The 13,430-nt window shown below is 38.5% G+C and overlaps 1 protein-coding gene across 8 annotated transcripts in view; it reads right to left on the minus strand.

Annotated features, from left to right (window-relative positions):
• Nucleotides 1–13,430, minus strand: part of PLCH1 (phospholipase C eta 1) — a 221,855-nt gene that overhangs the window by 78,767 nt on the left and 129,658 nt on the right. For all 8 annotated transcript variants that reach the window (XM_086674568.1, XM_086674570.1, XM_086674569.1 and 5 more), the window contains one exon: nucleotides 11,104–11,347. In XM_086674568.1, coding sequence (XP_086530694.1) covers nucleotides 11,104–11,347 — 244 coding nt within the window. The remainder of the gene's footprint in view (nucleotides 1–11,103; nucleotides 11,348–13,430) is intronic.

Consider the following 13,430-nt stretch of genomic DNA (forward strand, 5'->3'; position numbering starts at 1 on the left):
TATACCAAATTTAGGCCTTATCTTCTTCCTCTATGACCTTCCAGTTAGCGTATTTTTACCTTCACAATACCCCACACTAAACAACTTTTTCAGTTCCCCTCAGTCCACTCCTACATTTAGAAACTGTCTAGTTCAATCTCCTCATTGTTCAGATGAGGATATAAAACTAGAGGAAGAGAAATTGTTAAAAAATGTTGGTTTACTTAGAGAAAGAGAGAGCAAGCAGAGGAGGGGCAGAGAGAGAGGGAGAGAGAGAATCCCAAGCAGGCTCCGCAATGTCAGTGCAGAACCCAGCACACTCCATCCCCCCAGGCCCCCCAGGTCCCCCAGCAGAAATTTGTTAAGGATAAATTAGTAAGAGATCCACATTTTTGGAAACTTAGTCTAGTATTCTTGTCTCCTATACAGCAGATCTGTCTCTATGCTATATTCATCTCCATATTACCAGCTTGGAAGGTTCTTACCTAAGAGCCTCAAATTTCTAAATCAAAAGCAAACCTCATATGTTAGAGGTTACGCTCAAATTGCAAGTAGGATATTCAGTGACTGAGGGTATGAAGCTGAGTTTAGATACAGAAGATTTACATCATGTGACCTGAGGTTTTAAAAAAAACCCTCATGGGGCGCCTGGGTGGCACAGTCGGTTAAGTGTCCGACTTCAGCCAGGTCACGATCTCGCGGTCCGTGAGTTCGAGCCCCGCGTCAGGCTCTGGGCTGATGGCTCAGAGCCTGGAGCCGGTTTCCGATTCTGTGTCTCCCTCTCTCTCTGCCCCTCCCCCGTTCATGCTCTGTCTCTCTCTATCCCAAAAATAAACATTGAAAAAAAAATTAAAAAAAAAAACCAAAAACCCTCAGGGGAGTGACTCTTGGGTTGTTTCACATCATGAGGAAGCAGAATAAATGGTAACCAATGGGTGATCTGAATTTTTTTTTTAAATGAATAATTCAAGGGGCACCTGTGGGGCTCAGTCAGTTAAGCATCCAACTCTGATTTCACCTCAGGTCATGATCTCAGTGTTCGAGAGATTGAGCCCCATGCCCTGACAGCATGCAGCCTGCTCCAGATTCTATTCCCCCTCCCCAGCTCACGTTCTCTCTCTCTCTCCCTCTCTCAAAATAAATAAATAAATATTTTTTAAAAATAGATGATTCATAGTTATTGGGGGTAAACTGCAGAAAGCAGGAATCACGTGCACACTTAGAAAACCAAACTGGGCTTCAAAATTTGAAGGGGAATAAAGGTGGTGGAAAGAAACCAGAAAATCAAAGTAAGGGAAGGCATAGGTTTAAAACCAACAAATAGGAGAATGAGAGTAGGTGAGAGAGGGGGAAATGGATAATATTTGCCTCAAGCAGATGATATCAAACTGATTTTCATGTTAAGTCAAAATACTAAAAGTATAACATAGCATATTTACATTTCTTAGGCAATTCAAATTATGATTGTAGGAGATAGGACCTCAGGAAGTAAAAACAACCATAAAGACTTATTTCTTCTAGATTTAAATACCTAAATACTGTAAATACCTTGTTTCACATTTTGTTCCCTTTATAACATTGGAAAATAACCAGCCCAGTTCTTTATAATTCAACTTCTCATAGAAGGACCTCATTATACATGACATCTGGAAGTTAACAGGTGACCCAGGACTAGGGTAAAAATAACTGAAGAATCAAAAGAGTGAAACATTTGGGCCAATTATTAATAAATACCTGAATCTCATTTTTTTTTCTGTTTTCTGGACACACAGTCCCCATCCATCTCTATTTCTTATGACTGTGGACACTGCTCTGTGTTCAAGGAAGTCATGAAATGAGTCCAAGAGCAGTCATATTTTCATCCTTTTATTTTATACTTCCTTACCAAAGCCTCTCAAAGATTTCTCCAGAGAAGAGTCAAGGACAAGCAAACCCTAAAAATGAGTATTCTGCCAGTACAAACCCTAAAATAGGCCTGTGTCTATAAGGCCTTCAGTGTCAACATATAAACTGGCCTTGACAATTGGTTTAGGGAATATGGGATTGGTAAGACATAGAGGTAGAATCCAACTGAGAAACAGACACTAGTCCTGATTCTGCTGACCTGGCACTGTGACAGTGGCTCACTTATGGCACACCTCTTGGGCCTTGCATTTCCTCATCTATAATGTCAGTGAACACAACTAGATGACCTTGAAGTCCCTTCCAACTCTAAGATGCTATGAAAGGAAAAACCATTCTCTCCCAGTAACAGTACACATGGTATACAATTACAGGTTAAAGTATTCTGATATCTTAAAGCTATTCTTCATAATTAAGATATGAGTACTCAAGAAAGCTCTAAATTAGTGATTCACATCATCATACAGAGTGAGTTTAAGAAGAGAAACAATCATTCTGCAAAGAAAAACTGGGATAGTAAAAACTGAATGACAGTTATGGCCTAGAATTTTCTATCAGAAAGTTAAAGGAAATTCTAAGTATTGAATGGTAGTATTTACCATAGGGTTGGGCAAACTTTTTCTGGAAAAGGCCTGATAGTAAATATTTTAGGCTTTGCAGCTCTCAACTGCAACTACTCAATTCTGCTACTGTGACACAAAAGAGGCTATAAGCACCACATAAATTAATTGGCATTGTTATGTTCCAATACAATTTTATTTACGGACACCGAAATTTAAATTTCAGATAATTTTCAGAATTTCACAAAATATTCTTCTTCTTTGGATTTTATTTTTCCAATTACTGAAAACCATTTCTTAGTTCAGGACCACATATAAAAAAGGCATTAGGCCAGATTTGCCTACAGGCTACAGTTTGCAGGGCCCCTGATTTACTGGGAAGGTGTAAACCTTCAGTTGACAACATCCTTTCGAGACTGCCCAAAGTCTTCCAGAGGTAATAATTTCTCCTGTGGGGTCAAGAGATAAGGTGGGGAAATCATGGAGGAGAATGGACTGGCGGAGAAAAATGCTGAGGCTTTCATGCTGGGGCCACTGAGATTTCAGACTTAATCTGAAGAGGAAAGCAAAAGATTTGCCAGTCCTTACCTCTCTTCAGCAATAAAATAGTAGCTATTATTTATAAGTGCTTAATATGTGCTGGACAGTGTTCTAAACACTTTGTGTACATCAATTCATTTGATCTTCACACAACTACATAAGGCACACACTATGATTAACACCATTACCATGTGACAGACAAAGACTCTAAGGCAAAAGAGTTTAAGTTACTTATCCAAAGTTACCCGGTACATGGCAGAATTGGGGCCAAATCCCAGGCAGTGCAATACTAGTCCTTAAACACAACACTGTATTGCTATTAACAGACATGAGTAATGCATCTACCTCCATGAAACATGGCCATATTCCAGAGATAACCTGAATTACATTTTACACTGGAGGGATTTTTTTCATACAGCCACTTAAGATTCACTATTCTCATTATTCATTCACAGCTGAAATTTTCAGGCCTATTTGTAATGTTGTCCTCAACTAATGTAATTAAATGTATGTCCAACCAAAGATGTTATTCTGTTATTAAAATATTACCTACAACCCTATCAAATCCTGACAAATATGTATGAGGATTGTCCTCTGATTCAACATAACTATTCTATTTTTGACATCAGCTTCTTTATTATTAATTTCCTCTGTCCTTTTCTCTCCTCACTGACACAAGCATCAACTGTTTCTATATTTCTTATAAAATTATTCCCTGTGCAATTCTTGGGTACGTTTGCTTTCCAAATAGCATATTTTCAGAATATGAAATCCCTCAGCTGTCAACCTGGTTAATTCAAACACGAAAACTTTCTATTGCCAGTAAACACGGGCAAACGAAATCAGGTTCAAAAAGCTATTGAGCTAAGCTAGTATAAATTCAAATTAGAATATTATAACTTTACGATGTTAAATGTAACCCCCATTGTAACCATAAAGAAAACAGCTATAATGTATAAAAGGACATGAGAAAGGAATTTAAAATTTCACTATAAAAGTATCAACCAAACAAAAAAGACAGTAATGCAGATGCAGGAAACAAAAGACAAAAAAGTTATAACACATATAGAAAGTGAACAGCAAAATGAGAGAAGAAAATCCCTCCTTATCAGTAAGGAGTTTAAATGTAAATGGATTAAATTCTCCAATCAAAACACAGAGATTGGTAGAATGGATTAAAACACATGATCCAACTATATGCTGTCTACAAGAGATTCACTTAAGATCCAAAAACCTGAACAGGTTGAGAGTGAAATGATGGAAAAAGATATTACATGCAAATAGTAATGGAAACGGACCAGAGGTGGATTTACTAGTATTAGACAAAATAAGCTTTAAATCAAAAAATGTTTCTAAAAGATAAAAAAGGACATTATATGTTGATAAAAGTTTCAAATGTAACAATTATAACAATTACACATCCAATGACAAACCAAAATATATGAAGCAAAAACTGACAGAATTGAAGGGAAAATAGACAGCTCTACAGTAATCGTTGGAGAATTCAATATCCCACTCACAATAAAGTATAGAAAAACCACATGGAAGGTAAGGAAATAAGAGAATATAAACAACAAAATAAACCAACTAGGTCTAACAGACATGTACAGAACACTTGAACCAACAATAACAGCAGCATACACATTCTTCTCAAGCACACAGAGAACATTTTCCAGGATAGATAATATTGTAGACCTAAATTAAGTCTCCAATTTAAAATTTTTTTTTCAATGTTTTTATTTATTTTTGGGACAGAGAGAGACAGAGCATGAACAGGGGAGGGGCAGAGAGAGAGGGAGACACAGAATCGGAAACAGGCTCCAGGCTCTGAGCCATCAGCCCAGAGCCTGACGCGGGGCTCAAACTCCCAGACCGCGAGATCGTGACCTGGCTGAAGTCGGACGCTTAACCGACTGCGCCACCCAGGCGCCCCAAGTCTCCAATTTTTTTTTTTTTTAATTTTTTTTCTTTCAACGTTTATTTTATTTTTGGGACAGAGAGAGACAGAGCATGAACGGGGGAGGGGCAGAGAGAGAGGGAGACACAGAATCGGAAACAGGCTCCAGGCTCTGAGCCATCAGCCCAGAGCCTGACGCGGGGCTCGAACTCCCGGACCGCGAGATCGTGACCTGGCTGAAGTCGGACGCTTAACCGACTGCGCCACCCAGGCGCCCCAAGTCTCCAATTTTAAGCACAGATATCATTCAAAGTATCTTCTTTGACCACAATGGGATGAGATCAATAACAAAAAGAAAACTAGAAAATTTACAAAATTATGGAAGTTAAACAATATACTTTTAAATAACCAATGGATCAAAGAAGAAATCATAAAGGCAATTAGAAAATACTTAAAGATGAATGAAAATGGAAACAACATATAAACTTAGGCAGTGCTAAGAGAGACATTTACAGCTATAAATGCTTACATTCAAAAATAAGAAATACACTTGAAGCTACTGTAACTGCATGTCAACTATACTTCAATTAAAAATAAATGTTTTTAAAGATGAAAAATAAAATTTAAGAAAGATCTCAAATTAACATTTAACTTTACCACTTAAGGAACTAGAAGAAAAAGAAACTAAATCCAAAACTAGCAATAAATAAGTAAATAAAATTTAAAAATCCAAAGCTGGCAGAAAAGGTAGAAAATACGAAAGATTGGAGGAAAGAGCAATGAAATGGAGAAAGAAAACAACAGAGAAAAAAAATCATTGAAATAAAATGTAGGTTTCTTTGAAAAAAAAGAGAAAGAATTCAAATTAATACTAAAATCAGAAACAAAAGTAAGAACATTATTACCAATTCTACATAAATAAAAAGGATTTAAAGAGAGTACTATGGTATCTTTCTCTGTATGACTTATTTCACTTAGCGTAACACTCTCCAGTTCCATCCACGTTGCTACAAAAGGCCATATTTCATTCTTTCTCATTGCCAAGCAGTATTGCATTGTGTATATAAACCACAATTTCTTTATCCATTCTTATGTGGATCCTGAGAAACTTAACAGAAGACCATGGGGTAGGAGAAGGAGAAAAAAAAAAGTTGGAGAGGGAGGGAGCCAAATCATAAGAGACTCTTAAAAACTGAGAATAAACTGAGGGTTGATGGGGGGTGGGAAGGAGGTAAGAGAGGGTGATGGGCATTGAGGAGGGCACCTGTTGGGATGAGCACTGGGTGTTGTATGGAAACCAATCTGACAATAAATTTCATATTAAAAACAAACAAACAAACAAACAAACAAACATTTAAAAAGAGAGAGAGTACTATGAACAATTGCATGCTTACAAAGTGGATAACCTAAATGAAATGGACAAATCCTAGAAACACAAAACCTACAAAGACTAAAGCACAAAGAAAACAAAACATGAACAGATCTATAACTAGTAAGGAGCTTGAATCAGTAACCAAAAATTTTTCAACAAAGAAAACTTGATACTTGACCTTGATAGCTTCGCTGGTAAATTCTACCAAACATTAAAAGAACTAACACCAATCCTCAAATTTTCCCAAAAAATTAAAGAGGAGGGAACATTTCCTAACTCATTCTATGAGGCCAGCATTATGCTCATAAACCCAGGCAAAGATACTACAAGAAAAACAAAAATACCAATAAACAATCATGCAAAAATCCTCAACAAGATACTAGCAAATAAAATTCAGCAGTATACTAAAAGAATTATACACCATGACCAAGAGGGATTTATTCCTGCAATATAAGGATGGTTCAACATATGAGAATGGATTAATGTAATATACCATATCAACATACTGAAGGAAAAAACCACATGATCATCTCAATCGATGCAGAAAAAAGATTTGACAAAATTCAATACCCTTTAATGATAAAAACACTCAACAAAATAGGAACAAAAGAAAACTACCTCAACATATTAAAAGCCACATATGAAAAAAAACACAGTAAATATCATATTCAATAATGAAAGACTGAAAGCTCTTCCTCTAAAATCAGGAACAAGGCAAGGGTGCCAGCTTTCACCATTTTTATTCAACACAGTACTAAGTTTTAGCCAGAGCAATTAGGCAATGGGAAGGAAGGAGGGAAGGAGGGAGGGAGGGGAGGGAGGGGAGGGAGGGGAGGGAGGGCATCCAAATTAGAAAGAAGTAAAATTATGTTTGTAGATGATATGATACTCCACAACAAAAGCTGTTAGGATAAATGAATTCAGCAAAATAGCAGGATACAAAGTCAACACACAAAAATTGGTTGCATTTCTATATATGAACAATAACAATCTGAGAAGGAACTACAAAAACAATTCCATTTATAATCACATCAAAATAATAAAATAGGAATAAAGGAGGTAAAAAAGGTGCACAATGAAATCTACAAAACATTGCTGAAAAATTTTAAGAAGACATAACTAAATGAAAACACATCCGATGTTCATGGATTGGAAGATAATTTAGTTAAAATGTCAATACTACTAAAGGAATCTACAGATTCAATGAAATTTCTATCCAAATCCCAATGACATTTTTCTGCAGAAATAGAAAAACCAACCCTAAAATTCATATGGAATACCAAGGGACCCTGAGAAGCCAAACCATCATGAAAAAGAACAAACTTGAAAGACTCACACTTCCTGATTTCAAAACTTATCTCAAAGTTACAACAATCAAAACAGTGTTGTATTAGTATGAAGACAAACACATAAACCAATAGAATAAAACAGCTCAGAAATAAACCCTCATATCTATAGTCAAATGATTTCTGACAAGGTTGCCAAGACCATTTTATAGAAAAAGGACAGTCTTTTCAACAAATGGGCCTGGAAAACTTGGATATCAACATGCAAAAGAATGAAGCTGGACCACTACCTAACACTATCCACAAAAATTAACTCAAAATGGATTAAGGACAAAAATGTAAGACCTAAAACAATAAAACTCTTAACAGAAAAGAGAACAAAATCTTCATAGCATGGGATCTGACAATCATTTCTTGGGTATGACACCAAAGCACAGGTGACAAAAGAAAAAACAGACAGGGGCACCTGGGGTGGCACAGTCGGTTAAGTGTCTGACTTCAGCTCAGGTCATGATCTTATGGCGTGGTTTCAAGCCCCTCTTTGGACTCTGAGCTGACAGCTCAGAGCCTGGAGCCTGCTTCAGATTCTGTGTCTCCCTCTCTCTCTTCCCTTGCCCCACTCGTGCTCTGTCTTTCTCTCCCAAAAATAAACATCAGAAAAAACAAATTGGACTTCATGAAAAATTTAAAAATTCTGTGCACCAAGGACATTATCAATAAAGTAAAAACACCAACAGAATCGAAGAAAATATTTTCAAATCATGTAACTGATAAGTGATTAGTATCCAGAACATACAGAACTCTTAAAACTCAACAACAGAAAAACAAACAACCTGATCCAAAAATGGAGTGGGGGAGATAAGAGTGCGCATCAAATTGTTAACATCAGTAACCTTGGAGAAAAAGGTGCAAAACTGATAGGGGTGAAGAATACTGATGTTTTCTTTATGCAACTCTGTATTCTCTGGCTTACCTCAATGAGCATGCATTTCTAGGGTAACTAGAAAGATCTAACAAAGGGGGAAATTTTGCTACCACTTAAAAAGAAACAATATGCCCATTTCTCTTACTGCTCTACTTCAAGGCTTATGAAAGTCATTTATATAAGTGGCTAAAAGCTCTGGAATACTGTGAACTTGTTCTAGTTGACTGGGTGAGAATAATAACTTCTAGAATTGATTGTCCTCCCCTACGGCAATTTTCCTTCTTTCTTCCTTGTTGAAGAACCTCTATTTGGGGCGCCTGGGTGGCGCAGTCGGTTAAGCGTCCGACTTCAGCCAGGTCACGATCTCGCAGTCTGTGAGTTCGAGCCCCGCGTCAGGCTCTGGGCTGATGGCTCGGAGCCTGGAGCCTGTTTCCGATTCTGTGTCTCCCTCTCTCTGCCCCTCCTCCGTTCATGCTCTGTCTCTCTCTGTCCCAAAAAATAAATAAACGTTGAAAAAAAAAAAAAATTTAAAAAAAAAAAAAAAAAAAAAAAAGAAGAACCTCTATTTTGTTCAGGTGTGCAAGAACCATGAGCTTTAACGAAGGCAGAAGGGGTATTTTGATGGATGTTAGTACACCTGTCTCCAAAGTACAATTCAAAGGGTCCTCATAACCAAGAGGAGCCCCCTTTTCCCACTATTTATGTGTGTGAGGCTAAATTTTCTTCATGCATTTCCACCAAAACAATACAACATGCAGACTGAAGGCAGAAACAGATAGGAGAATGCATGTGTTCTATCCAGATACACATTAAAGAGACTTGCAAAGTGAAAAGCAACACTACTCTTTCTCACAAATTTGTTTTGCTTTGAAAAATAGTTTTCGGCAGCACTTGGGTGGCTCAGTGAATTAAGCATCCAACTTCGGCTCAGGTCATGTTCTCACTGTTCGTGAGTTCCAGCCCCGCGTCGGGCTCTGTGCTGACAGCTCAGGGCCTGGAGCCTGCTTTGGATTCTGTGTCTTCCTCTCTCTCAAAAATAAACATTAAGATGAAACCCACATAAACAAAAACTCTATATAGAGTCTTTAGTTTTTAAGCATGCAAAAGAGTCTTGAGCTCAAAGCCCAATTACGCTAATTGATTTATTTTATCGAAGACTGGTTCAGGAATGGACCTGCAGTAACAATTCTGGCCAATGATGATATTTAGTCTTGGGCTGGGGTGGGCATCCTGGAAAGATTTACATTGCTCTTAAAAAGAAGCTTTGTGAGAAGAAACTATGCTTCCTCTGGGCAGAGCTGTGTTTGGAGCTGCTGCCCAAAGCTGCTGTACCTCTGTCTGACCAAGGGGCAACCCACCCAAGGACCACGCCAACATGCTGAGAACGGCAGAACCCAGGTCTTGGGTGACATCACTGAGCCACTGATTAACCAGTTCTTGAAGTGCCCTATCTCACATCTCCTGTTCATGAGAAATGAATATTGTTTTAGTTTGAGGCACTATTAATATGATTCTGTGGTTTAGACCAGAAAGCAATTTTATTCAGCATTTTGTTTGTTTTTTACCAAATGTTAAGGAGTTAAGAACCAAATGAATAGAATAAAGCACAGAAAGTTCCTTTCTATGTTTGCATTTTGTTCATTTATGAATCCCAGGTGCCTTTATCTGCATGCTGTGAATATTGATGAAAATATCATGGCTCATCAGCTCAGACCTTCCCACTGTCAAAAATCCTTTCATGGGCTGAATATTTCCACTCTGCTCAAACAATACCCTGGGTGTGGAATTATAACTAGAGCAGCACAAATTTATCACTACTCTGGGGGACAAATTTAGGACACACATTCCAATAACAGCAAGGAAGTAGGACTACTCCCTTCATAGATGGGGGCACACATGTTTTAAGACCCTTCAAAATGTGCAGAAGGAAACCAAAACAGTCAACAACTCTATCGCCCTCACTTTACACATAAGGAAATTGAGGCCAAAAAGGCCATGTCACATGACCAGCTCCATAGCAGCAGAAGAGGTGCCTTCAGACCAAGCATGTTAACTATTTATCTTGTCAGCACTACAGGACCTCAAGAAATGAGTTTAATAAAGGCGTCTCAGATGAGTCTCCCAGTTTCTTGAAGAATTTAGAGAAGGTAAATTGTATTGTGTAAAAAATGACTTCCCCTTCAGTATCAATCAGTTTCCACACTGTAAATTAAAGAGAGAGAGAGAAAGCAGGAAGGAGCTTAATACCATGTGTGTAATTGGAACTCAAAAGTACTTGTTCAACTAAACTGACTTGATTACAAAGCAGGATTTGTAATCAAATAAACACTTTCCCAGCTATCTAATCTCTCTTAGGAAACATTAGGCTGCAGTTGGAGACCTCTCAGATTGTGGAGCTAAATTCAATCTCCTCAGAAGAAGCCTGCTCCTGAGTTCATGCAAGCTTAAGTTTCTGTATGTTCTACGCATTCATTTACTTGGGATGAGAGTGAGGAGAGAGCAGAAAGGTGCTAGGGGTAAAGAAAGAGAAAGAAAGAAAAGTAGCTTTAAGCCCCAAAATTATAGGAAAAAATAAAATAAAGTCTAATACACACACACACACACACACACACAGCTCAAAATTAACATTCTAGGGAGGATATTGGTCGTGGGTCCTCTGCCGCTTGGCAAGTGAATCTTCATCACTGATGCCGGCCATCAGGTACTTGAGGCCTGTGATCCAGGTGCGGGCCTCCTCAGGGTTGGAGGTGATGAGATCCAGAGACTCCATGTGGTTGCCATGGTAGATGGTAAAGCAGCAGCTGGGATCGAAGTGCCCCTCAGCTTGTCTGTGGAATATTTCAGACTGCCGACCTTCGGTGACTTTGTAAATGGAGTCAATAAGTACTGTGAGGAAAGTGAAATGCAGTTATGTGGCACGTGGAGATATGTACATGTATTAAGAAAAAAATAGCAAAATCATCTTAAATTTTAAAAATAAGCATGAACATGGGGCGCCTGGGTGGCTCAGTCGGTTGAGCATCCAACTTCAGCTCAGGTCATGATCTCACGATTTGTGAGTTTGAGCCCCACCTCGGGCTTTGTGCTGACAGCTCGGAGCCTGGAGCCTGCTTCAGATTCTGTGCCGCCCCCTCTCTCTGCCCCTCCCCCGCTTGTGCTCTGTCTCTCTCTCCCTCTCAAAAATAAATAAGTGTTAAAAAAAATAAGCATGAACAAACTCACTGTCTGTGAATCATGGTATTAAGTTCAAAAGTGAACTATAAGCCCTGTCATTTCCTGCCATTAACCCTCTCCACATACCACTCTACCTTCCTGCACAGCCTGGATAATGCCCTCTCAAGCTTTTAGTCAGGATATGTTGAAATTTATGATAGGAAGATTGATGTATGCATCAGGGCAAAAAGACTGGTAGAAAAAGGAGATTATGAATACATCAAATTTATAGTTTACATATTTGCACAGGGAAAACATATGAAGACCTCGAACCAACCTTGGAGTTTTGCAACACATATAAGATGACAGTTAAAAACTGGAAGGGAAAAAACCGAATAGCAGAGCTAAATGTGTTGAGCATTTATAGAAAGAATGCTAGGATGATGAAGGGAGAGCAGGGCTTGGAGAGGTAGAGAGAAACAAGGTGGCATCCCAGGAGAAAAAGTGTAAGATACAGAAACATGAGATCCATTCCAGGACTGTTAAATAGGCCATTTACACCAGACTATAAAGCTCAACAGAGAAAGGAAGCGGGGGATAAAGCTAGAAAGGCTAGATCAGAGAGAGCCTGATATAAGAAACCAGAGATTGGCATCATACAGGTAAGAGAGCAACACTGCAGGTTTGGATCAGAGAAGCACTAGCAGGGACAATTACTTTAGACTAAAACAGTACTTTCTTATTTGTTTGCTTGTTTTTAAGCATGAATCAGAAGTGTTGTAATCTTATTGATTTGCCCCTATACCCCATCTTCCCTTCCACTGTGCCTTAATGGCAGAGGCACAATTTTCTTCTGGTATCAACTCATTCCCCAAATGATTCACAGGGAAATGAGCCCACACCCACTCCAGGGCAAGTTCTGGTGAGTCTAAGCCATTGAGGTGGCCCCATTCCTATTTCTTATGATTACTTTAGGCGTAGGAATGTAATTCAGTTCTAACCAAGGAGACATGGGGTAGTCTGCTTTGAGGCAAAATTCTGGAATGAAATCCTCTCTCCAGAAAAGGAAGCACCATGTTGCTGCTGCCTTGACTACAGGGCCAACACACTAGGAACAGAGCCAAGAGCACTTGGGAAAACAGAGCTAGAGACTCATGTCCACGCCTGGGCCTGCTGATCTCTAAAGTTCTTGTTATGTGAGACGATATATTTATCATGTAAGTCTAATTTAGTCAAAGTCTTGTGCTACTTGAAGATGAAAGTATCTTAACAGACAAAAGCAGAAACTAGCAAAATGGAGATTGGCTAGGAAGTTTCTCAAGAGGCCCAAAAGGTAAAGAGACCACAGACCAAGGAGATTCCTATGAAACAGGAAGGAATGAGATGAGACAGCCATTACACAGGACCCAACAAGGACTTGGTGCTGAATGTACAAGGTGTGGGAGAGAGGGTTTAAGTAGGAGTCAGACCAAAGCTCTTTTGCTTAAAATCATTAGAACAATTTTGTTAATTCACTAATCAGTTACCGTGCTCAGAATAATGCAATATACTTTAAAGCCCACTGGATTTATGATATCCTTCACCTTTTATAAAAAAAATAAAAATAAAAGGCCTCGGGCTATAAAACATCACTAAAAAATATATCATGTCTCCAACACAGGGGAAATATTAACATTTACAGCATTCATGGGCAAGAAAACTTTTATGGCGTGAAACTTCCAAAGAAATAAAAAGGCAAAAACGGTCACTACTTATTCAGTTTCTCTGTATCCTTTAGCAACTGACCCCAAATCTTGTAAAAATATCAAAGTTTCAC

The sequence above is a fragment of the Puma concolor genome, chromosome C2 (assembly GCF_028749965.1).
Source record: "Puma concolor isolate L17-30 chromosome C2, mPumCon1.1.hap2, whole genome shotgun sequence".
NCBI lineage: Eukaryota > Metazoa > Chordata > Mammalia > Carnivora > Felidae > Puma > Puma concolor.